This window comes from Cololabis saira, chromosome 14, assembly GCF_033807715.1.
Source record: "Cololabis saira isolate AMF1-May2022 chromosome 14, fColSai1.1, whole genome shotgun sequence".
NCBI classification, from domain to species: Eukaryota; Metazoa; Chordata; class Actinopteri; order Beloniformes; family Belonidae; genus Cololabis; species Cololabis saira.
Window position 1 is genome coordinate 2,924,819 of NC_084600.1, and position 27,159 is coordinate 2,951,977.

General features: G+C 39.3%; 2 protein-coding genes across 5 annotated transcripts in view; one reads left to right on the top strand and one right to left on the bottom strand.

Moving 5' to 3' along the window:
- The window catches only part of dpysl3 (dihydropyrimidinase like 3), a 75,910-nt gene extending 69,377 nt beyond the window's left edge, over positions 1–6,533 (top strand). For 2 of the 3 annotated variants that reach the window (XM_061739416.1, XM_061739418.1), the window contains exons 13-14: positions 845–998; positions 4,739–6,533. In XM_061739416.1, the coding sequence (XP_061595400.1) occupies positions 845–998; positions 4,739–4,833 (249 nt within the window). In that variant the 3' untranslated portion in view covers positions 4,834–6,533. Of the gene's footprint in view, positions 1–844; positions 1,016–4,738 lie in introns of all 3 variants that reach the window. The other variant, XM_061739417.1, reaches the window with a different exon arrangement.
- Positions 6,534–11,738: 5,205 nt separating this feature from the next.
- Positions 11,739–27,159, bottom strand: part of stk32a (serine/threonine kinase 32A) — a 113,091-nt gene continuing 97,670 nt past the window's right edge. For both annotated transcript variants that reach the window (XM_061739422.1, XM_061739420.1), the window contains 2 exons: positions 16,416–16,480; positions 11,739–14,823 (listed from right to left, as the gene is read on the bottom strand). In XM_061739422.1, coding sequence (XP_061595406.1) covers positions 14,712–14,823; positions 16,416–16,480 — 177 coding nt within the window. In that variant the 3' untranslated portion in view covers positions 11,739–14,711. The remainder of the gene's footprint in view (positions 14,824–16,415; positions 16,481–27,159) is intronic.

Consider the following 27,159-nt stretch of genomic DNA (forward strand, 5'->3'; position numbering starts at 1 on the left):
TGTCGCTGACGCTCGCATCGCATCGCATGAAGCCTGATTTATGGTTCCGCGTTACACCAACGCAGAGTCTACGCCGTAGGCTACGCCGTAGGGTACGACGTAGGGTACGGTGCGCGTCGCCGCGTACCCTATGCCGTAGGGTCTGCGTGGTGTAACGCGGAACCATAAATCAGCCTTAACTCCGCCGGCTGGAGCTTCCACCATTTTTTCATAGCGGTGTATCACGTCATCGCGTCAGGCAGCCAATCAGCACAGAGGCTCATTATCATAGCCCCGCCCACTCAGAATCCTGCATAGATAATGAGGTTAGAAACGGTAAAAATAAAGACATGGCTTAGAGACTGAATTTCTGATTTATGTAGAGAAAACAATCAAAAGCTTGTTTTTAAGACATTCAAGGTTTAAAATATACATGAAATGCCATAATAAGTCACCTTTAAATCATTTCTTCTGAAACTCCACAATGTCTCTGGGGCGGCAGTAGCTCAGGTGGTAGAGCGGATCGTCCAATGATCGGAAGGTCGGTGGTTCGAATCCCGCTCTGTCGTAGTCTTTGCTGTCGTAGTGTCCTTGAAGACACCTTACCCACCTTGCCCCGTGTGAATGTGTATGAATGTTGGTGGTGGTCGGTGGTTGGTGGCGCAATGTGGCAGCCAGGCTTCTGTCAGTCTGCAGGGCAGCTATGGCTACAAAACATAGCTACCACCACCAGTGAGGATGTGTATGAATGAATAATGATCTCTGTAAAGCGCTCTGGGTGCCTAGAAGGCAGAAGGGCGCTATATAAGTCAAGTCAAGTCTCTTCCTGTTCTGTCTTGTCTGATGTGACCTTTTTTCCTAACAGCTGGCCGTGCTGAGGGCAGTCCCGCGGGGCATGTACGACGGCCCGGTGTCTGAGTTCTCCATGTCGCGTGGCGGAACCCCGTCCGCCTCTGCACGCACCTCTCCCACCAAACAGCCCGTCAGAAACCTGCACCAGTCTGGATTTAGTCTAGCAGGTAACTCTACACATAGGGTGAGCCCAGCTTCTTAAAACAACAACCGTTCCCGTGTTCCCCAGTCTCCTCTCTGTCCTCTAACGGCTCTCTTTCATTTACCCAGTGTTTGTACGCATCCAAAGAAGGATGCATGCATGTCTGCTGCTCCGGCATCTCCCTCCTCTTTAGTCTCACTCTAACAGCTGCTAAGTTGGTTATTGCTTATGGTTTTATTTGTGTGTGTGTTTTTTCTCTTTTCATTAATTATTAATAACCACTTTCAAGCTTCAACACCGTAGGCTAACAGTCAGTTATCAAGGTACTTCATATTTGGTCATGTACACTGCAGGAAGTGCAGTATTGTCTGCAGTATATCACACTTATGTGAAAAATAATTCATATAGCATTTATATGACACTGTGTCTGTTGTGCCTTTTTTATTCCTGAACTGTTCCCCCAGGATCCGGTCAGTGTTATAAACCATAGGGGACATTTTACTGGCCTCTCTTCAGTCCACTTGTCCCCATGAAAGGGAGTTGTTTTGAGTGATCATAAGGTTAAGCCTGTCTGTCCTGATGTCCCTCCCAGGAGGACAATGTCTCCATCCGCCGCTCACCGTGTGGTTTGATGTGGAAAAAAAATATGTAAATCCCATTCAATGACCCTGGCAGTTACTAAATCACAACTTACAGTATTTTCCGCACTATAAGGCGCACCACATCATAAGGCGCACCTTCAATGAATGACGTATTTTAAAACGGTTTCCATATATAAGGCGCACCGCATTATAAGGCGCTACAGTAGAGGCTGGAGTTACGTTATCATCCATTAGACCAAGGGTCTCAACCCGCGGCCCTGGAGCCGCATGCAGCTCTTTCATCCTTATACTGCGGCTCCGAGTGGCTTGGGAAAATAAATTACAAAAAAAAAAAAAACTATTTAATTGAAGTGTATTTTATTTGTGTTAGTTCTTTAATATTTTAGTTCTAAATTCGAAGATTATTGTGATCTTGAATAAATATATTTTATTGTTTTTCGTCGTTCATACTCGCGAGAGCCGGTATACCCGCCAAAACGCCATCCATTCATCGCGACTTTCAACCCCAGCAAGGCCAAGTATGGAGAAATGTAAGAAAAGAAAAATGGAACATTCAATGATGCCTGGGCAGATTAATTTGCATTTACTCTGATGAGAGTGGCCTACCAGTGTGCCTAATTTGTGGAGAAAAACTGTCAACAATCGAGGCGTCTACGTATTTATGTCTATGGTTGCCAGATCTGTTGCGGCTCAATATTGATCCATATATAAGGCCCACCGGATTATAGGGCGCATGGTCAGCTTTTGAAAAAATGTAAGGCCTTTAGGTGCGCCTTATAGTGCAGAAAATACGTAATTGAATATCTTGATTACAATAAATGCCAGAATACCTCATCCACTGTTAAGTGTTTGGGTAGATTTGGTGGTTCAACAGATTATTAACCGACTTTGTGTTGGTTTTTCTTTTACTGGGCTACTTTACTGGCAGCACTTTAATTCTGAATAACATTCAATACGCCACCAGTCAAAAGTCTGCGCTCACTTCTATGAGGATAAGTGTCCCAAAACTTTTGTCAGGTGTTTTTTGTACACGTTGCACACTCAGTGGCTTGGGAAAGTGTTTTGAACTCTTACTTAAAAGTCGTTGCAGTTGTTGAATAATCGTTACTCATCCTGCTAATGATTCACCTCCAAAAAATGTCCATTAAATCACGACGGCCTCCCGTATAGAGCCTTAGAACTCCGAAGTAAAATCCCTTTGAGGCTCTTTTGGACATCTTGACCTCTAATTACGACATCTTTAATGGATTAAGTGGCAATAAAAGCCTAAATATTCCTGAGAGTTACACTCATTTGAAGTCGCCCCGACTAGATTTTGGCTTAAGGCTTGAAACGTACAACGTTTTCAGTCCAGGCATCTGGACACGGTCTGTTTGGAAGGCCTGTCTAATGTGAGAGCACAATAGTATTTCTGTTAGACATCTGTTCCATTATGCAGAGCTGCAGAGTGACAGTGTGATTGTGCCCATGTGTCAGGTCGCTGCAGGATTATCTTAAATTTACAAAATTAAGGGGGGAATTTTTTGTTCTTTATGTGACGCTATGAAATACTTTGTGATAAAATCACACTGTTTTACTGTATTTTACGCAGCAACCGTCGCTGGTTCTGCGCTCACTGACGAACTAAACAAACCCATGTGTTTCCTTAAATTACTCACATCAGCCTTGTTTAATTGAACGAGACCGCTCTGGTTTTTGCTGTGGTGCTGGCGGTCTTTGCAAAAACACATATAAGAAATTCTGTGACTCGCTTGAGAAAAAAAAAAGAAGAAAAAAGAATAGTTTGGGGCCTTTTGGCAGAATTGAACTACCTGTCTTTACAAGCGTCATTGTTTGTGAAGCATCATTGGGGGAAAAAACAAAAAACAAAAAAAAAACGAGGTGACTTTTGCTGGAAAGAATTTCCAAATGTGAGTAAATGTATCTTAAAAGGAGTGAGGCTACGCCTGGTTTCCCAGGCTTTGTAATAGTTGTGTGTTTGTGTATTGTGGTGCGTGAACATATGGCTGCATACTCTCAGAATGAGTCTGCCTCGTGTCTGTTTCAGTTTTTCTCGGGCTGCCACCTGCAGAGCTGATTTACTTCTCTGGAAAGGGGAGCGGAGTGATTGTTTAATACAACAAATTGTTTCATAGTCCTGACATCATTCCTTTTTCCATTTAGAGGATTAGTGATCAGTCTTAGCTGACGCTCTGACTCATCATTTGGAAAGATCGTTCTGTTTGCCAAACTTCACTGCCTTTTGTTAACATACTAATGCCATTGTATATAGCACAAAATGTGCTTCAAACTGCATTATCCTGTCACTTCAGCGGCACATACCACAACGCATAGATAACTGTTTTTAAGAATCTCCATTGCTCTGGAAAGTAATACAGTGATTGTGTCATACAAGCAATTATGTGGAGCTCAAATCTGAAAGGAATGATAAATACCACCACGGGCGTTCCGGAGGAGCTGCAGAAGCGTGCTCACTTTGTGCAGCAGTTTGCTCCTGTCTGACTGCAGCTCTGCATAAATCCCAGCAGCGCTGCAGTTCTGCTGCAGCACGGGCTCTGCCACGCTGGTGCACGTCGGAATATCTCAGGCGAAAGACGTATCAAACTCAAGCTTGGTTAATTTAATGGAGAGTTTATTGACTACCCCGTGATGTGTATTTATTCTAGCATGGCATCATTGTGTAGTTTTCAAGAGAACTTAAGTTTTAAAGAGGTTATTTGAACCAGATCGAGACTGCGCTCACACTTGGAGTGCTCTGCATTTCACCATTAACTAAGTGGAAGAGATCTTGGAGAGCACAAACTTTCCAGCCTGATTAGTTCCAGCCCTGTGATCGTCCCACATGTGAGAAATGGTTTTCTTTAAAACAGAAACAGCAGACATAATGCAGTTTTGGTTATCGAAGGGGCTCACAAGTACTCAAATTTTGCACAATTGTTTGTTGCCAAGTTAAAATGGGATCCTGAGTCCGTGTGTTAACTTTGGTTTTGGTTGTTGAACGTGTTGCTGTGATACAAACTAAACCGGACAAGTTAATTCTTCTCTGACAAACTCAATTTTTTTTTTCTAATGTGAATGCTCTCCTTTTCCTGCTTTCTTTCTTTCTTTGTGTTCTGTCTTCACGTTCTTTTCTTTATCGTTCTCTCTTTGTCTCTCCCTCCAGGTCCCCCCACCCCTGATGAAGTCCCCATTCGGCCTGCAGGCCGGCGTATTGTAGTGCCCCCCGGTGGCCGCTCCAACATCACGTCTCTCAGTTAAACGGCAGCAGGAACGACAAGATGCTCCCGGATAGAAACAGCCAGGGTGCAAAACGGAGGGTGGAAAGGGTGGAGGGGAGGGAGGGAGGGATAGAAGAAGGGAGGAGAGAGAAATGCAGAGGACCACGATTAGTTTAAAAGTTTAAAAAAGCAAAACACTGAATCCTCATGCCTTACCTGTCACAATGCTACTATGCTCAGATGAGAATCGGATCCCTTTTCCTGGAGAGTATCGAAGCGGGTTAAGGATTGTCACTTAAGATCTTATATCATTCTTAGCCTCACTTCTTCTCACTGCAGAATATACTACACTCACAGGGGAAACATGTTTTCTTTTGGAAAATACATCAGTACCGTAGAACGTTGCACCATCACATCAAACCACGCAGACACAAGCTGTATTCTCAAAGGAAAACGGATGCAGATTTTTCTCAGAATGATGCCGTTTGTTCTTTCATCCTGTTTGGCTTTTCAATGTCAGCCCCTCTTCAGTAGCCTGCTTTCTCAATAGTCAGTACAAACCTAACACTAGATCCCACATTAGCCATGTATTATCATGCAGTACCATTGATTAGCTCTAGGTGGCATTGTATATAATGATAGATGTAACGTTGCTTTGTGAATGATGATGTTGTTGCAGCCTGTTTGGATTTACTGGACCAAGCAAACATGTATTGATCAGACGTGAGAGCGGGAGTGCTGCTGGACATGGACCTGCATGGGCCACATTAACACTAGGTGACGTGATCCGTGATCCTTATTCAGCTCTCCCTCCCACGTGTGATGAATACCATTCCCATGATATACACTAGTTATTATTGATGTTAACAAAAAAAGATAAGATGCATCTGCTGGAGGAAAGACTTACAAAGAAAGGATAGAAAGAAAGAAAGAAAATTAGAAATGATTTAAATTTTTTCTTTTTCCCCAAAAGTTTAAAGTCAGCTTTTATTTTCTACCTTCTTTTTTCAACTCATTGCTGTGTAAAAGGAACATTGCAATAAACCATTCGTTGCATTTGCTTCTTGTATAACGGCTGCGTCTGTAATCCTGAAATCATCTTGACGAACAAAGTGATTAGAAGAAAACGATGAGAACTTGATCACAAGAAATAAGGAATAACCGTCTCTTGTAGCTTAACTTGTAATAGAAAGCTTTACAGCTGAGCGCGTCTGCAAAACATAGATGCGCTAATTAAAGTACAGAGACTTGCTTTCAAATAAAAGCGCTTCAGCTCCTGCTTTAGTCTTTCATTCTTGACCAACTGGGCTCACATTTGAGGAAGTGGAAGATCATCATTCCCTTGCAATCCAATCCCAAGCATTCGGCATGAGCCTGGAAATAAATGAGCCCAAATCACTGGTTCTGATTGTGTTTAGGGGGGCATTAAAGTGTTTTTATTTCTCTTTAATTCGTCTCTGCCCGTCCCTGATGATAAGGCAGAGGATTGTAGTGCAGTAAGGGAGGCTTTTGTCTGGTTGTTGCCCGGTAGATGGGGGGGAGGGTTGGAAGGAGAGGCTGTTTTAATTAGGCACAAGCGGTGGTTTGTTGTATTTATGTTAGTTTGACAACCTTTGTTACTGTTTTTAAAGTTTGTTTGATTTTTTTTTTACTGTTGTATCAAAAACCCAGAGATGGCAGGTCAAAATTAAAGGCGTGGAAGTATGATTTGTTTCCTGAATAAACATGAGTTGCAACTGAGATCTTTTGTTTCATGTGATTGTTTCTCAAGACACACACATGACAGTTCAGTATTCATCTTTCTGCATTAACAGTATTTCCCAAACTCACAGATTTTACAATTCTACAATTCTTTTTTTTTAATTATTTATCATTTTTATTTTTCTAAATGAAGACAGGGACAATAAATAAACAAAAAGGTTAACAACACCACTTTTCACATAATCAAAAAAAAAAAAAAGAAACTACAAAAAAAAAAGACAAGGAGGTGGGGGGAAGGGTTGGTACAGATAAACTTTAAGAATGATGGTGCCTCTAGCGTCAGTTCATGTCCAGCTCTAAAAGGAGAATAAGTAAAATAAAATAAGCATGTGACCAACACAACAGGTCATATTATTATTACATTATCCTCAACTGTTGTCTAATGACAGTCCTAGGGGCAAATTCATCATTTTCTTTATCTTTGAGGATTGTGGTTGCCTTTTCCATTGATAATAAATCCAAAAAGTCCTTCAGCCAATTGTATTTGTGAAAGCAGTTTGGTTTGCGAATCTTCCAGTTCATGAGTATTGACCTCTTTACAGACAGGAAGGGCAATGATACGTTGCATAATCTTCCCATGCACATTCTCCACTGCACTCCCCAATAAACACAACAGGACATTGAGGAACACGAATATTCAAAATAGCTTCCAAAATGTCAATGACCTCAGAATTTTACAATTCAATAACGAGTGAAAGCACTTTTAATGAGACAATTTAATGGAATGATAAAAACTGGACAGTCCAAAATGTTCGTAGCCATTACCTGTTTATGATCATGCCTTTCATTAAAATTTTAAAAGGTGCTGGTTCGATTTCGTACCTATTTACAACACTGTACACTAAAAGACAAACAAAACATAGTATCTGCTCTTGTACTTCAGCTAAAATTCATGATTGGAACCCAAACATATCTGTCCAACAGATATTTTTTTTTTTAGTATTTTAGTTCAACTTTTGAAATGCATACATGTTCACATAAATTGATTCTCACATGCACAAACCTTTGCAAAACAAAATTGGGGTTCATATCTAAAAAAATATTTCAGCAATGAGACATATTGAAGAACTGTGTCTTATTGTAACAAATATTCTGTGTGATTTTATCGCTAAAAAGTAACTTCACACAATGGATGTGTTACATTTTCGTCATATTTCATTGCATTACCATATTTTGGCCAAAATGTATAAGTACCAAGCTTGTGTTGTTTCCTTTTATGAGTATAGCCTACTAATGTGAGGCTAGGTATTGTTTTGTAATTAATTCAAACTACAACTGGAAACATGTGTGCAACAATATTAGTACATGACTGCCTCTGAATATTACAGAAAGGGGTAATAGTAGCCCAGTTTTTGTTCATATCTTCACTTTTATAGTTTGTCGTTTATAGCCACAAGCATAAACTTTAACGACGGGGCCAGGGTTGCCAGCTCTCCCTTGAAAAACGGAATCGTCCCGTATTCATAAACTAAAGTACGCGTCCCTTATTACTGTGAGAGTCAGAAAATAGTCATAAAATGCTATTGAAAAATGGCATTGAGCTGTTGAGTTCATAAGTTATTTTTCCTGTTTTACTACAACTGTAGCTACAGTCATGGCCTTGGAGGCACAAATATGTTTACAAGTTTTCTACAGACTTTCTGTTTGCACATTTGTTATTGCACTAAAAATGTGCACTATTACAGAATGGATGTTCTGCTTTTTTTATTGTTTTATATTAATTTATAAAATTTCAAGTTAAGCAGGAAAAGTTTTCTGTTTAAAAAAGATACTTATTTTATTCAGTTCATTTTGTTATTTTGTATTAAAGTGAATTGCTGGATAATAATTAGTTTTCCATGTGTTCATGGCATTCAAAAATATGCATCTAATTCAATTCAGGTTCGAGTCAAATAGTTAAAAAATCGTTTCACTCACAAAAAAGGGGCTACAAAAATTCACCACGCCAGGAAAGGTGAAGGCAATCGGGTCGGGCGGCCCTGCAGATGAGGGGTCCCTTATTTACTTTTCAGGGAGTTGGCAACCCTAGACGGGGCCAACCCCTGATACACTTGGCTGTCATGACGAGTATTGTTCTCGGCTCCTCTAGACAACTTTTGTTGGCATTTAGCTTATGCTCAAATCCTAAAAATCTCAGCTCATTCCCATCCTCTTACGCCTCCATGCCGGGCTACAGTCAGCCTGTTTGTTAAATGTAGGTTAGCATTTATATTCTTTTTAAAATAGGTCTTTTTTCACAGCTCTGCTCAGAAGTCAATACAATGCTACTTATTAACAGAAAAGAAACAGAAAGCTACTGAGTGTGTTGGCTGTTAAACCAAAAGTCTACATCCATTATTATATACATATTTATTTCTTTATACTGTTTGAGTTTTTTTTTTTTTTTATGTGGTAGGAAAAAATATCCACCTGGACAGTTGCCATAGATGTGAAACCAAGTTATGGAGCGTTTTTTTTTTGTTTTTTTTTGCTGTTCTTTTTTTTTACCAAGTTGTAGATTTGGAGTGCACCAATTAGTCAAAGATGTCAACAAAAATCGATAGTAAGAACAGTCGCAGACAAATGTAATTGTCGACTATTGTAGGCAAAAAAATAATAATTACAGAGTGAGGCATTTTCTTATTTCCTTCTTATCTCTGCTGAGAATTGCACATGCGTAATAGCGTTAACCTCCTTACTACTGTAATTAGCCTACATTCAGGCCGCGCGGATTTATTTTGATTTTATGGCTGTAGAATTGTCAAATGTGCAAAGAATCAGTGCTCCTGTCCATGTTTTTTCCCAATATAACTTCAACTTTCAATATCTGGCAGTTATTCAATATTACTGTGTGTTCTGACTGTGTAATAACTGTTTAAGCCGCTACTGTCACCGCACGTGTTTATCAACAGAGTGAGGCATCAACCTTCCATCCTATCTGTGCTGAGAGGTGCGCATGCTCAGTGCCAGGTAAACAGACAGCGGCCGATGCAGCACTATGGCGACTGGCCGTAAAGTTCATCAAAAGATGCAACATTAGGTATCCATCTTTCTTGTCTTTTATTGTGAATTAACACATCATTTAACAACCCCATGCAAAATGTTAAAGCTGAGCGCTAAATAAGAGCTATTTAATAATTATATGATTTATAATCAACAGTTTCAATAGCTCTATTGTAGATAATTCATTATGGGGCTTCAATCAACTGCAACTTTTTTTTACAACCAGGGAGGTTTCAGCCAGAAGTCTACATTTTTCTGTGTTGTCCCTCCGCAATAGCCGTAAATAGGAATGTTTTCAAAAACAGGGTTTATTGATCGCAGAGCTGAAATCTACTCTGCAATCTTTTGAAATGACCAAATGTGAGGTACAATCTACTGCTTATGTAGCATAACTATCCATTTTGTAAGTGAATGAATTTTATAAATTAACCTGTACAAGAGGAGCATTAGAGTTCAGCAATACGAACGGTGTTGTAAACCTTTGACCTTTCTTTTCTAATGTGATCCTCACTACTACTGGGATAATCAGCAGGACTGCTCCTGTGCAAAGATGTGGTGCACCTTACAATAACACAATAACCCTTGAAGAATATGAGATTCATCAAAGGGAAGGTCTGGCAGACACATTTGTTTCTGAAGTTGTTTATCAAGGCACACTGATTTTACTCACCCTTGCTGTAATATCACTATTAAAACCAATTTACGGTGCCCCATGGATTCTTAAGTTGTTACTAAATCAGAATCAGCTTGTTTAGTTTGGCCGTGTTTGCGTACACAAACAAGGAATTTGACTCTGGTTAAACTTTCATCGCAAGTACAACAGTCACTTACAGTAATATATAAGGATACAAAATAAACAGAAAGGAGTAAAGAGAATAAAAACAAAACAGTAAGACTAGAATGAAGCCAGTAACATGTGTCTGTGTATGAGAATAAATATAGTAGCCTATGTACATTTGCAATAAAAAAATAGACACTATGGGTGGAATAGGGTACCTTTTAAAAATAAATACAGGACTGTCTCAGAAAATTAGAATATTGTGATAAAGTCCTTTATTTTCTGCAATGCAAAAATGTCATACATTCTGGATTCATTACAAATCAACTGAAATATTGCAAGCCTTTTATTTAATATTGCTGATTATGGTTTACAGTTTAAGATTAAGATTCCCAGAATATTCAAATTTTTTGAGATATGATATTTGAGTTTTCTTAAGCTGTAAACCATGATCAGCAATATTAAAATAATAAAAGGCTTGCAATATTTCAGTTGATTTGTAATGAATCCAGAATGTATGATATTTTTGTTTTTTTAATTGCATTACAGAAAATAAAGAACTTTATCACAATATTCTAATTTTCTGAGACAGTCCTGTATGGTGCAAGGTAGATCAGTGCAATGATAATGTATTAAAAACAATATTGTAAGTGTAAAGTTGAAGTACACATGAGGTAGATGAGCAGAACGAGCAGAGTTATCGTGGAAAAATCAACTGTCATTAAATGCAGGCGCAGTATGAATCCTTTACCTACCAACCTCGATGTGAACATGATTACATGACTATCTGCACACAAGCTGCATTCATCAGTTTCCTATCTCCTTATTGATCGTTGTGAATCTTTTGGATCACTGTAGACGTTTTGTTATTACTTGTCCTATATGCTGAGGTTTGCTGCTTATCTGTGGTGATGTGGAAGCATTTATCAACTGCTTATCCATCCCCCAGTTCCACCGTTTATGTAGAAAAGTGCTGTCTCAGCTCAGTCTGCCGTGGGAAGGGCCCGTGCCCTCTAGATGACTTTGGGGAAACAGTGGTGTAAAATGTGTAAACCATGGATCAGTGTGCGGAGGAAAAAGGGAATAGGAAAAGCTAGAACTGCCTGTCAGTTTCAGCAACAGCAATTACCAATTTGGCTTTTCTGCCTCTCCATGCATCATACGTAAAATATGTTAAATGTTTGCCCTCTTGTTTCAGTTATATTTTGCTTATATTATGAATGAATCAATGTTGAGACAATCCATCTTTCTGCTTACACTTGTACTATTAATCTTTCACCGCTTGGGGGCAGTATTGCATTTTTTTTCTTGTGGATAGCAGCAAAGCATTTTCAAATTTGTCCCACTTCACTTTTAATCAAAATCAATAACGGTATGACAATTCAATAATGAATAAAGTGAAATAAAACAAGACGTAGCCGTGATGCTTCTGAAAAAGAAAGTTATTATTTAAGGCACACCTCAATAGTCTCAACTCCATCACATTTGATTACAGTAAATACACAGTGACAAGTGAAGGACAACAGAATCTTAACACAGGTGAAATTCACAAGATGTGAAACAATTTTCTTTCCGACTTAATTACTTTTTAAATAAACATTTTTACGTAATGGTGTTACCAGGTTTAGAGAATCTTTGACGGTTACTTTCATTTAGCGTCACATGTTTACTGATCATTAATTTGATGCATTAAACGCGCCTCATTTTGGTAAATATTCCCAAATATTATCCGCACCAGGTATTAAAGCAGGTAAACCAAAAGATGAGTCCATCCATTTATCTATCCCACGATGTTTCACAACCTATAAAGGAGGCCACCTTTGGATCTGAAAAACTACATCAATGACGGCAAGAACGACAACAACAGCAACATAAAGGTAAGTCCAAACATTTTATCAATGTTCAGTAAAAAAGTGTCAACACTAATGACTTTAAAGAATCAGGTATATTTTAAATGCAAGTACAAGTCTTCATAGGCTTTGAAGAGTTGATTCTTCTTAGAACTGGATAGGACAAAGGTCAGTGGAACAATGAGGTATCAGTAGAAATCTTGTTTTTTTACGTACTGATGGTGAGAAAAAGCTCAGGTTTTCATTTCATGCACATACAGGAATCAGCTGCGCGTCACGTCTGTGGAGTAAGGCGTCCCTCAGTCCTCAGAGGAAGGTGTTGCTTTTTGACTTTGTTTTTTTTTTGTGCAAGTCTAATCTCAAAGCATGAGTGATGGGTGTTTCTTCACCTTGTACTTATTTTATATGGAGCAGGTCCAGGACTTTCCTTAATCCACATCTATAAAACCCGTGCAAAGGGAAGAATAGTTTTACTCACAGCTTTAGAGTTTCTGTCTCTCAGTGCATACATGTAAATGCTACGGTTAATGAATAAAGCATGTGCAAAGCTACAGTAGGTTCAGTGCAGAACTAACATCTACAATATACCTTTTCTATTTGAAGCCAGTTAGTCATTTGCAGGTTGAAGAAAAAATTTGAGGTCAAAGTGCCAGTGTCCTAAAAGGAGTATGATAAAAACTCAGCATACTTCCCAAAGATTTCAAATGCATCTGGGAGGCTTAATTAAAAAGCTCCGTATAAACTTCCAAAGTCATTAACGGACCTTGAACTATATTTCAAATCCAGTGTTTCTTAGCTGCATCTTATTATTTCCTATTTTTGGCAAGTTTTGCCACTGACTAACCGGGCGTATTACAGCAAAGCAACAGGCCAGCCTTCAACTAGCCAGCAAAGCTACGTACCGTATTTTTGCGACCATTAGGCGCATATAAATGTCTTCTTTTTTTTTAAAATGTGCCGCGCCCCCAATGATGCAATGCTCCCATTGTATTATTGTAAAGGCTGATTTATGGTTCTGCGTTACACCGATGCAGAGCCTACGGTGTAGGGCTGCGTCGACTTAACGCGGAACCATAAGGCGGACATAATTGAGGCCACCATGAGAACGTTAAAGGGGGAAGGGGGGGGGCGTGAATTGCTCGGCGGCGGCTCCGTGGCGGGACACCTGGGGCGGACGGGGAGATTCGGCCTCCCTACCGAGAAGGAGGCGCGGCTCCCGGGGGGAAGCTGCGCTGCAGAGGCGGGCCGGAAGGCCGGAGGAACCACCGAGGTCGGCGGGCTCCGTCATTTACTGTTGATGGATTGTAGTTGCGTGTGCTGACGTGTCTGCTGGGTTGGACTATTGTTGGGGCTTTTGCAAAAGCCGGCATCATTTCCGAGGGGCCGCACGGCACGGAAAGTGACTCGGCTGCTCAGCGGCCAGAGAGCTGCGGGCTCGTGCCCGTCGCAGCTGATCAGTTCTCCCGGTCTCAAGTTCGGATGAATGCAGAAACGGAGGATGAAGATTTTCGATGGGTTTGATTAATGTAATAACTTAAGTACAATCAAACTAAGTTTTGCTCCCGCTTTATTTTTAATTTACTTTTTTTTCGCTCTATTTGTGTGTGTTGTGCGCGCGCATGTGTGTAGACGGCGCCTTTTCGGTCGGTGCGCCGTATGTGTGTTTTAAATCCAAAAATGACACACAAAACTGGGGGTGCGCCTTTCCACACGGCGCGCCGAATGGTCGCGAAAATACGGTATAATGATCGTCTAATGCAGCCATGTATCTGTCATGATAAAGTGAGCCATTCATGCTCAAGCCCACAGTTCAGCTCTTTTTATTCAATATTAGATGAATATGGGATTTCTCTCCTTATTTAACTGAATTAAAATCAGCTTTTATTATAGTTTTCCTATCATGCTCGTATACTATGTCATGTGGATCACATGGAAAACAGGCATCTACCCAAGTGTTCACCAGCATGATGCTACTAGCCTACCGCCCTAATGTTTAAATGTTTAGTAGAACTGCAGAATTAAGTTAGATTTAAATAACCACGATCAACCAGAAAATTCACCCAGTTAAAAATCAGCGTCTTGCTTCAAAAGCAGCAGCGCATTTCGTTCTCAGGTGCAGTTAACCCAGCGAGCAGATTCCTTATCGTCTTCTGTTGTTTTTTTGGCAACAAACTGGCTTTCTTCTCATTTAGGCATTCAGTGGAGCACACCTAAGAGCACCAAAGAGATATAAGGGAGCATGAAATGAGCAACTCTCCGCTGAGAGTTGATCCTTTTGGTGACAGCGAAGGGAAGGAGTGTGACACGGCTGCTGCTCAAGAATCAGTCCATGTCGCTCCAGCAGCTCAGGATTTTCGTGACGTGACTTTTTGCAAGTGAAACTGTGATGCACAAGCGCATACAGTATTGTTTTTGTACCGCCTTTTCAGGACTGCAGGGACATAGAATTCAGTTCTGAGTGCATGTACAATTAGAGCAAAAGGGTGTGTAAGTTGCTGATGGACAAGCAGGTGCAGGTGATGACGTGGGGATCTGGGATCGTGTGGTCTATCCTGATGAATAAGCAGCCGGCTCAACGTTGTTGTTCTGTCCGTCTTCTATCGCCTTGTTCTTCTCACTCACAGACAGCTCAGAAGAGTCCACCACTGCCTTCCTTGACCTGTGGAATGAGGAACATACACATTTTGAACATGAGAAAGGGCCAATCCCAATACACGCCCTACTTTCTTCCACTAGCCCTCCCTCACTACCACTACCCCTAAAAAAGAAGCCACAGATTTTAGGGCACTTGAAATCTTCCCAGGGCCCAGTCCCAATACTCCCACTACCCCTACTTTTCAGCACCACTCCTAAATTTTGCTTGCTACGTCACTGCGTGGTTTACGTTCGGGTACGTAAGCGACTGCGTAGTCACGTTTGCACATACGTCACACCATATCAGGAAGCCCAGAGCTAAAAGCTGTTTTAATTTCAGCTGTAGCGCTGTTAATATGCCACTTTATTAAGTTTTAATATTTTTTCAGGCGTAAAAGTAACCGTTAAGATCCCCAACCTGGGCTCAGTTTATCCAAATAACGCCTGTTAAGAAATTTGCTCCGATGTTTTGGGAGAAGAACTGCCGGCTCGGAGCAGCAGCAGCTCACGGCCGGTTCAACCTGCACCGTCGTCCCGGGGAGAAACCTGCAGCTCTGTGGAGAATTACAGCTGGCTGAAATAAATAATTTAGGAAAATAAATGTTGGTTTAATAGATGAAATCTAACAGTTGTAGCTACGCCTGTTAAGAAATTTGCTCCAGAAATTTCGGGATCAAAACTGCCTGCCGGCTCGGGAGCTGATTTATGATTCCGCGTTACACCAACGCAGAGCCTCCGGCGTAGGGTACGGCGTATGGAGCGCGTCGCCGCGTAACCTACGCCCGTAGGCTCTGCGTTGGTGTAACGCGGAACCATAAATCAGCCTTTATTCTGGCGAGGTCTGAAAAAGACTTCGCAACAACAGGCAAGCGAGTGATTATGTACATTCACTGAGTGAATATTATGAAAGTAAAATATATATTTCTCACTAGAAATGTAATCAAAACGCATTTTTATGCAGAAACTAACTCAAAATATTGATTTCATTCACTAAAAAATAAAAAATGTTTTTTTTTTTATTCAATCCGCAAATGACGACGAAAAGCATTCTGGGAAATTTTTCTAGCCCTCGGTCGGCGAGTCAGAATCTGAAATCCCTCACTGTGAAGGGCTAGATTCATATCCAGTAGCCCTCGTTATGGCCACTCCACCTAGGTGAAAAGAGGAATTGGGACACCACTACCCTCACGGGAACGTGCAAAATTTAGGGGTAGGACTGAAAAGTAGGGGTAGGGGGGGATTGGGGCTGGGCCAAAGGATAGCGTTTTGTTTATATGTGTATGTAATATATTTATATTCCAACATCAATTTCTGCATTTGCCTAAATATAATAATCATATTGCCCATATTAGCCTTATAATGTATTATTTAGTTCTGAACTTAACTAATATCTTATTATCAATGATCAATTATCTTAACTTCACATTACAAAAAATACAGTGATAATAATAATAGAGGTAGACATTATATGCAAGGCTCATATTGCTAAATAACTATGAAGTAGTTTATTGTTAGTTTTATAAAATCTCATTATTTTCACTATAAGAGTTAATGCCATGATTCCAATTATTTCTGTATTGTTTGGAGGTTGCGGGACGCGTCATGGAGCTTACTTACTTTTCTCTGTTGAAGACAATAAAGTCTCTCTGGACATTATCCAAACGCTGCTGCAGCTGCCCGTTCTGAGGAAGAAATAAAAGAAAAAAAACGGCAATTCAACAAATCAGATTTGGCAGTTGTGTAAGATGGCCCGACATGAATCGTTTTTATTATCAGTTTTAAAAACGATTTCACTGTTATGGTACCACTCCTCCACTAAAAAACAAGAACTTATTCAATTCAATTCATTTTTATTTATATAGCGGCTATTCCAATACAAGTTGTCTATAGGATCTTTCCAGAGACCCAGAACATGAACATAAACCCACGAGCAATTATTACATAAAAATAACATGAAGAGTGGCAGGTAAAAACTCCTCTAGTGGGAAAAAACCTAAATCCAAACAGTTGCAAGGAAAACTCCCCTTTAGGAGGAAGAAACCTGGACCAGGACCTGGATCATAAGGGGGTAGAAACCTGGACCAGGACCTGGATCATAAGGGGGGAAGAAACCTGGACCAGGACCTGGATCATAAGGGGGGGTAGAAACCTGGACCAGGACCTGGATCATAAGGGTGGGGGGGGGGGCTCCTGCTGGAGACCAGCTGCACAGAGCAGGGAAAGGTAGAGAGGAAAGAATGGATAAAGAATAGAGAGAGGGGCACAGATATATTGTCAAGGTACAAAAGACAAGATATATTAGTAGTAATAATCCATGAGCAGTGATCCATCACTCTGCTAGAGGATGTTCCTAATCTTTGCGATATTACGGAGATGGGAAAACGCTGGTTTACAAACATGATTACGACAAATTCTGATCAAAAATAACACCAAGGCTTCTCACAGTTGTACTGGAGGCCATCGCAACACCATCTAATCCCTTCCTAAGGTGTTTGGGACCAAAAACAATAACTTTGATTTTATTGGAATTTAAAATAAAAAAAAAATAGTGGACATCCAGTCCTTGACGTCCCTCAGATATGCCTGAAGTTTGGCTAATGGTTCTGTTTCATCTGGGTTCATAGACAAATAGAGCTGCATAGCAATGACGATTACACTGGATTATACTTCCCAACGGCTGCATGTATAACCTGAACTAGATCGGCCCTAGCACTGAACCCTGCGGAACACCATAGCAGACGCTTGTCTTTATAGAAGAAACCTCATGAACATGAACAAACTGGAATCTGTCGGATAGATATGATTTAAACCAATGTAGAGCTGTCCCTTTAATCCCAACAACATGCTCTAACCTGTGCAGTAAAATGCTGTTATCTACAGTGTCAAAAGCAGCACCGAGGTCCAGTAGCACCAGTATGGACACTAATCCCTCATGCACAGTAGTGTCTATAAAATGCAAAATGCTCACAATTCCTGAATTTTTCATCTTCTGATTCTTTATTATGATATCAATTGTTGAAAATGGCCTAACTGAGTATGCTCTGATTGTAGGCACACAGGGTTTTCTCACTCTTTCAAGGAGGTAATGAGGAGAGAGTTCTTACAGATACGTCGTCATTATCACCCTGCCCTCTGAGGGAATAAGAGAGAAAAGTAAGATGTTCATTTAAATACATAAAAAAACTAAATTACATTATTTTCCCAAACAAATATCAAAACAGCCCTCTTTGGATCTTCAAAACTTCCTAACTTCACAGATTTACCAAACAGTTTCAATATTTGTGCATCTAGGGGCATATAGCCTTCATCTTTAATAAAGGCATCAAACACGTTGTCTCACACACGATGTCCACCTTTCCTCAAAACTCTGTTGGACTGACCCTAAAAACCAGGAACTGGCTGAGTTCCAGCCAGAGCTGTCAGTCTCACGCACACCAGAGAAGTTCTGCACAGGTGCTGTCGCAGCAGGGAACACGCCATGGCATCTCAAAACTGTCAAGTCATTTTAAGGCAGGAAGACGAGAAAGAGTTGGGCAAAACCGGAGGAAAGAGTTTTATAAAAGGAGATTTATATACATTTCACGTATGAGTGATGGTTAGAAAGTTTACGTGAATACATCTTTGCTCGGCATACATCTTGATAGCAAGAAATCCCATTTTGGAAACGATATTACTGCAGTATCACCAAAGAAAACAGAAAGACTGAAAAGAAACATCCTGCAGAAGATTGGAAAGCAGGGTGTACTTGTGATGTACAGTTGACAAAAGAAAGGACAGTGGAAAAAAAGCAAGGATACAGAGAGGACAGATACAGAATTACAGAAAGTTTTGAACACAACCTGCAGTGGACCTTTTTTTAGGTTTAGCTGAGATTTAAACCTGATATATTGGCTTTTGATATTTGTATCCAGTACCCTCTGGATGATTTTGATTGATGGCCATGATATCACAATATTGTGTTCGTTGATATTTTCTAAATTGGTGCTCCTGCTTCTGAAGCTTGTTAACTGACTAAAGTTTTTGAGTTAAGTCTCCAACAATGTCAGCTGACTTACATCAATTGTTTACTATACATTTTTTGTAAGTACAGATCCTCATAAAAAAGAGTAACCTATAGTTTTCTTAACCTTAAATTAATTTCTATGTTTGAAACGTTACAGTCTAGTTTCAGATCATAACAGCACAGAATAGCACAAAAAGTAGATTGCAATATTTTTCTCTTGTATATTGATTTTGGCTTCAAGGTTCTATATTGGGCCCCTTTTTCTTGCTTTCCCTAAAAGCAAGAAAGTGGGGGTGGGCATGCATCGTTATCGAGGTAAAACTGCCAGATTTATCGTGGTATTGATTTGAGGCCATATCGCCCAGCCCTAATACAGTTTAATATACTGTATGTGGAGACATTTAATACATTTGAACCAAAAGAAAACAGAGGTTATCTGGAGAACCCAGTGCAAACAGCTCTTTAGATTCTGGCTATCAGCGACTTACAAGGAACCTTTGTTTATTTTGACTCCACCTTTAAATTTGACAAAGACGTTAACTCTACAGACTAGACACTCCTTCTCTAAGGATCTCCGGCAAAGTGATCCTCTATCTCCCTGTAAAAGACTCTGCCAGCGTAATTTACTTTCTCATCTAGGTTAGTAGAGTTTTTTGTGTGCTGGTCATCACTTATACCTGACTGCAGGCTCTATCCCCCTCACGACAGGGAGGAAACAGTGAGATCACATCACACCTCTTCTACTGTGACTCAGTAACACGTTATCCTTTTAAATCACTGCAAAACCTTCTTCTTTTTGTCCCCCTCTCATATTTTGGCTTTAATTCTTCAAACATATTTATTTAATACATGTTGTGTTTTTTAATGGGATGAATTAATATATATATGTGTGTGTATATATATATATATATATATATATATATATATATATATATATATATATATATATATATATATATATATATATATATATATATATATATATATATATATATATATATATATATATTAGGGGTGTCACGGTACACACAAGTCACGGTTCGGTACGTACCTCGGTACAGGGGTCACGGTTCGGTACGGGTTCGGTACGGGTTCGGTACAACGGGAAAAAAAATACAAAAAGTCCCAAATGTATAAGACGAGTTTTTTCTTCCTTTATTTTGATCATAGCATTTGAAAGTTAAAGTTTGTTCAATTGGCTACAAAACTAAAAAGCATCTCTTATTAAAATGTAAAATAAATAGAATAAAACATTTAACTTGTGCATTAGTGTTTTTAATTTTACCACGGACTGGTTTATGTGAGCGCGGGATGGTATTGTAACGAGCTCGTGCACTTGTAATAAATACTTGAACCCGGGCTCCTCTACTGCTGCATATGGGCAGAGCCGTCTGGGGGCGGAGCATTCTCCATGGGCCTTATGATAGTCATTTTAACGTTCAACAACATCATCCTACCCATCAAACTACATTTATTCTCACTTTTATTGAGCAGAGTAGAGTAAGAAAGCAGAGTAAAGTCACACACACACACACACACACACACACACACACACACACACACACACACACACACACACAAGCCTGTCAGCTGTCAATCACACGGCGCTGAAAACTCTGATAGTCGCAGACCGACTCAGTTCCATCTTTGATTCAGCTTAAATACAAAAAAAACATAACTGGTCTAAAATGACACCATCTATCTAGATAGATAGACACAGCGGTCTATAACATAATTTCTGAGCTCTATAACAGAGAATAGACTCGGCGGTCTAGTTGACAACAACACAAGCACATTACAGGCAGCTGGTCAAGACACATTCTGATAAAGACATTATTTAAGAAGGTAACACTGACTCACCAATGGCAGTCGCCTCTTCCATAACCCAAAATAATCCAGGTAACGTGGAAAACAGGGTAACATTCAAAACTTTGTACAAATTTAGTCCTCTTTTAAACTTTAGCGCTAATTTCCTTCACGGCAAATTTGCTGACTGTTAAGGCTGATTTATGGTACCGCGTTACACCAAAGCAGCGCCTACGGCGAAGGTTGCGCGTCGCCGCATAACCTCGCCGTAGACTGCGCCGTACCCTACGGCGTATGCTCTGCGTCGATTTAACGCAGAACCATAAATCAGTCTTTACACCCAACCCGCTTTGGCTGGCGGCCCCGGTGCGTTCAGGACAGTTGTAAATTAAGAATTACAACATTTTATCGTTATTATAGCCTACAATTTATGATGATATATGAATTGCACATATATTTATTGATATGCACAGACTAGCACACATTTAGGTCTGTAATGGAACGTGACTGTTGATATTTATAAGGGGGAAAAAAAACGATGATTGATTTATTTATTTATTTATTTTTTTTTTTTTAACTCAGTCAGACGTATTCGCCGTATGACTGCGTGAACCGAACCGTGACCCCCGTACCGTGACGGGACGGGACGAATACAAATACCGTTACACCCCTAATATATATATATATAATATATATATATATATATATATATATATATATATATATATATATATATATATATATATATATATATATATATATATATATATGTGTATATATATATATATATATATATATATATATATATATATATATATATATATATATATATATATATATGTGTATATATATATATATATATAGATATATATATATATATATATATATATATATATATATATATATATATATATATATATATATATATATATATATATATATATATATATATATGAATTGAATCTGTTAATGTTCTATTTCTTACAGTAATTATATTTATTGCTGATTGATGAATGATGAATGACTTAACAGCACTTTTGTTAACTGAAGTTATTTAAATGTGCTGCAGAAAAAAACTTTCCAATATCTATTTTAAGACCTAGGCTTTGGGTATCAGCCGATACCGAGTACTGGTCTGATACCGAATTAACTTTTAATTAATATAATCATTTTTCAATTGAAAATTAAACTTTTCTTTTCACATTGAATAAAGAAAGCCTATTAAATGAAGAAAACTGTGAATTAAACTTATTGTTCAGCTACAAATACATAAAACAAAAAGGTAATTCATACTTTGACATTTGAATAAATGTTCATGGTGAAGTTGACTGTTTGCACTTCTTTTAGATGACATGAGTTATGATCAGTTTATTACCAGTAGAGTTTGGAAAGAACAGTTGCAGAAAGGCATTTCTGACCTTGAAAACTGTTCCTAAGCTCCAGATGTTCATGTAGGCAGTAATCCAGACCTAGCTGGTTGTCCGGAATAAGTAATTCCAAAGTTTTGTCCATCATTGCTCTGATTTCTGGATTTTTTTGAGGAATGTCTCCCATTTTTGAAAATCTAGTTTGCCGATCTGGTTCATCCATCTTTTCCTCTGACTTGACGGCTCCTGATGGCTCCTTAATAAGGTTGCTGATGTTATTTTTACAACACTCGTTCCATCTCTGCAAACCGAAGCCTTGGACAAGGAGCATGATAGTTTCCCCTGGTGGGTTCCAACCTACAATAATGCCATATTGCCAACATAATACTAATGTTGGAATAGCTTAGTCCAACAACTGGTGTCCCACTGCTCCTCCACCTGGTGTCTTAAAACAGGAAGTTGTAAGGCAGTATTACATAACTTCCTATGCTAGCTTTTAGAACAACAAAGAAGAATTTAGATTGAGTTGGACTTTTTTTTTTGGTGCACGGGGCAAATACTTACCAATATCCTCATTTTCAGCAGCAAACCTGCTTTAAATCCTGGCAATTCTCTGTTTGTTTTCACTCTCTGTTCTCTCTTTTTTGTCATTATTGGATGTGTTTTAAAAAGACTGTTCAGAGGCTAATTGCTCTGAATGCTGGATTACTGTAAACTTTGCATTTAAAGAGACAAACCAAAAAGGGCTGATCTGCTGGCCGCAAACTCAACAGGAATACATATCACATCTGGTAGTGAACACGTCAGGTTAGAATCCTAGATAGTGAAAAATCTTCATGTTTTTACCCCGTCACTAAGCACATGATGATGATGATGATGATTTGTAGATTTTTTCACGGACTACAGAACAGCAAAGGACGCAAATTGTGAAACTTGTATGATGAGAATACCTCGAGAAGGAACAACAACCAAAATGTTTGGGACAACAAATTTGGTAAACCAATGAAAGGAGTCCCATCCTGCTGAAGCTGAGCCTGCAGGGCTGTGGGGCCAGTAAAGCACACAGCCTGCAGCTTCTGCTATGTTTCATAGCTGCACTGCAAAAACTCAAAATCTTACCAGGAATATTTGTCTTATTTCTAGTTAAAATGTCTCATTTTTAGTCAAACAATCTCATTACACTTAAAAAAACAAGAGTCATTAACAGAAAAATAACTTGTTATTTGACAATTTTCACCTGTTTCGAGTACATTTTTACTTGAAATAAGTAGAAAAGATTTATCTTCTCATTACAAACAAAATAATCTTGTTCCACTGGCAGATTTTTTCTACTTATTTTAAGTGAAAATCTACTTGAAACAGGGTGAAAATTGTTGTTTTTTCCAGTGATGAATCTTGTTTTAAGTGTAATGAGATTTTTTTGACTAAAAATGAGACATTTTAACTAGAAATAAGACAAATATTCTTGTTAAGATTTTGAGTTTTTTGTAGTGTGATTAAGCTATTTCATGCAGGTGGTTGTAGTTCCAAGAAAGAAAATTGTAAACAGCTAACATTGGTTGTTGGCAGGTCTGACCTTTAAAAACATTTAGAAATAGCAAGGCAAATTGCAATCAGTGCAGAGAAAAATTGCAGAGGACCCAAGCTGCCACCTCTTCAGCTGTTTCAAGTGATATTCTGATGATGTTCCTGCATCAGGAAGAATCTCTGACTCTGTAATCTTTAAGCTGTGGCTCAAATGGAGCTCGATACCCAGACGCTGCACACGTGCAGCCCTGCCCCGTTTGCAGCGGCTCATCACTTTACCTGACTCTAATGCTAATTAAGCCGTTCAGTTACGTCTCTCCAGCTTTTGTTTACTTTGCACTAACCTCACATTCATTATCAGAAGATCAATATCTTGCGTTAGAGGACAATACTAGAATAGGACCTGCGAGACGGCTAAAAATATAATATAAAAGGTTTACAACTTTGCCGTACACCTAATTAGAATTTTGATGTTTTACTTCACTTTGTGCATTATGGCTTCATTTAGGTTCAAATAAAGGAAAATGTTTTGCTTTTTAATTTATCATATGTGGATAATTGATACCACCTCCGCTGAAAAAGCAATGAGCTTAATTAGCTTTAACCTCATGTTTCATTGGTATCTTGACTCTGATATCTGACTGCATTATGGTCAAGTGAAATGACCTAACTACAACTTTTTATCATCAGAGAGGTTGACCTAAACACCCAAGCAAATGCATTAAAACATTGGATATTCATGTGGGTTTACTGTAACCAGCTGATATCCCTTAAAACCTGGATAATGTAAATGTTGCTACTAATACACCAAAGGTTGCAATAGCAAGATATCAAAAGAGAACTGTCACTTTTTATCTACTGTAAATTATTAGTCTTTCAACCGCTTGGAATAATTCATATAATTTCAGAGTAATTACATGGTAAATTGACTGGTAGTTACCAATATTAACCTAGTAAATACCTGTAATTTCCCTCATAGTTCCATCTAATGTCTTTGTAATTACCTAGTAATGTTTAGTTTAAACAACCAGGTATTTACCATGTAATTACATGGTAAATACACATAATTACATGGTACAAGAAAATAGGTAATAATTACCTAGTACTTACTTGGTAAATTACCCGGTATTTACCATGTAATTACCTTGTAAATACAAGGTACTACTAGGTAATTACAGTGTTATTACCATTGTATTACCTGGTTATTACTGTACTGTAAAAGAAAGGGTTACCTAATAATCTACCATTTATCGTGATATTTTTTGTTATCGCAATTTTGATATTACGGATGCTGATGTTTTAACGACGATACACTTTCCAGATGTTTTGCAGCTCTATGGAGAAGCTAATGTAATGAACAAAAGAAAAGCCATGTAGTGTCCTTGTAAAAAGATGTCTAAGTTCAAGACAAAAGAACGGTGGGGTCACCTGATACCCCGTTGCCTAGGCGATGGGGGGGCATCACAGACAAGCAAAGTTTAGTCAGATGTGCAACATCTTTGGATTGCACATTATTTCACACATTCAGCTTCAGCAAGCCCCCCTGCCAGACGCTCATAAAATCCATGTTGTCCATAATAGATCAAGATATATATGAAAAGATATATAGACTGTTGAGGTCCAATAACAAAAAAAAAACATCATATCAAAGTAGTTTCATGACTGTACTGAAATACACAGACACAAAGTTATGCACTTAAACCCATATTCACTTTGTTCCTCCTTTTCCACTGATATAGTTCTACAAACAACACTATTTCAAAAGTAATATTTGCTGAATACCCCTTACATACAGAAAATAATATAGAATAAAACTTTAGATTGGAAAAACTTGTATTTCTGTGTATTTTGCACTTGTGAAAGAAGAAGACCAATTAACTTTGTTCTGGCAGTCCAAGTCCAATTTTCTGCTGTTATTTGACTGAGCTAATTTGGTGCTTCTTTATGAGTGTTGTAGCAGAAGGGAGGGAAAGGCAGGGAGATAAAAGACCAGCTAGGAAAAGTAGATGAGGAGAGGGACATTTACTGTAATGGGGGAAAGTGAGGTTGACATGTCAGCAGCGCTGTCAAGGGAGTCGAAGGAAAACGTAGAAGAGCAAAGGTTGGAGAGGAGAAGATGAAAATGAAAAGAGAAGAAGAGGAGTGTGCCGAAAGAATTCAGAGCAGTGGCGGCGTAATGAGTAAAAAGCAGACTGGGGCAGGCATGAGGGCGACTTTCTTCATTTAATATTGATCTTCTATGCTATACGCATATCCCTCTCATTCGTCTCACACACAAGCACTCACTCTCGTTCTATTTCTTTTGAATGCGTCCATCACAAGTGGCCCCACAGGCCCTCGGTAAGTGGATATGTTAAAGTCTGGCACAAACACAAACCGATATTTATAGGCAGTAAAGCCAGTATTGTCCCTGACTGACAGAAGCAAAGATCAGCACACGCTGCAAAATACGACGACAGGCAATGCTGTTTGGTGACCTCTGAAAATATGAGTTCCATTTTAGGGTGAAATGCACAGCCGCCTGGGAGATTTGCGAGGCCCTGTGCGAAATGGCCGGGGGGGGCCCTCACGCGCATGCGACGCTCACGCGCGCACATTTTTTGGGGTTTTTCGGATCGGGTGTCTATATGCGCAATTTTAACTCTCCAATTAGCAAAATACTGGATACCTTCCCCTGCCTCGTCATCATTTCTTGCCTCGACGCGGGGCCCCACGGCTGCTTAAGACCCGGTCGGATCTGTGATTTTTGTAACAAATGTATCAAACGAGCCTTTCAGAGAGGCATTAAACTCTTCCATTTTCTATAGTTTTTTTTCTTTTTTCATCCCCTGATGGAAATTTCCTGATTCTGTCTCGTTCTCTTGACATTGTGTGACAGTTTGTTCCAACTCCACCCGTCTGGATCAGAGCAGCTTGTGTCTGCGCTTGGTCTGATCAGTTGTATTGAACAACAGACACGCGCATCATTTCACATATATTTATTGATATGCACAGACTAGTACACATTTAGGTCTGTAATGGAACATGACTGTTGATATTTATAAAGGGAAAAAACGAAAAAAAAAATAAAAATAAAAAAAAATAAAAAATTTAATTTTTTTAATTTTTTTTTTCAAAAACGGCCCATAGCGCGAGGCCCCTTGGGGCGCGAGGCCCTGTGCGGTCGCACGGTTCGCACACCCCTTGCGGCGGCCCTGGTGAAATGTTATATACTAGTCTAAAACAAGGCTAAAAAGGACTCTTTATTGGTTTCTGGTGGTCTGTGTCTGTGTGCTGTCGCTTCATCTGGCGCAATTAACATAAAAACATTCTCCGGAAAAAGGCAGCTATCATTATTTCATTAGAGTAGCAGGTCTCTCTCTGCCTGAATGGAGGAAAAAAAGGATGACAAATGTTGTCTAAATGCACTCTGATATGTCTCCTCGTGCAGCTGTCGGCTTTCATAAAACATGGCGCACTTCAGGCCAGCTCTGACTCCTCGCTGTAACTGGGAGGGCGTACGCTCTCGCGTCCAGACCGCCAAACGGCTCCATTTCTACCAAAAAGGGCTTCCAGTGTTTCATCGTGCCAAATTACAGAGAGTGGATAAAATTGACTGACATCGTATAATCATGGTGTACATCAGTGTGTATTCGATTGTAGTTCTGGATCTCACTAT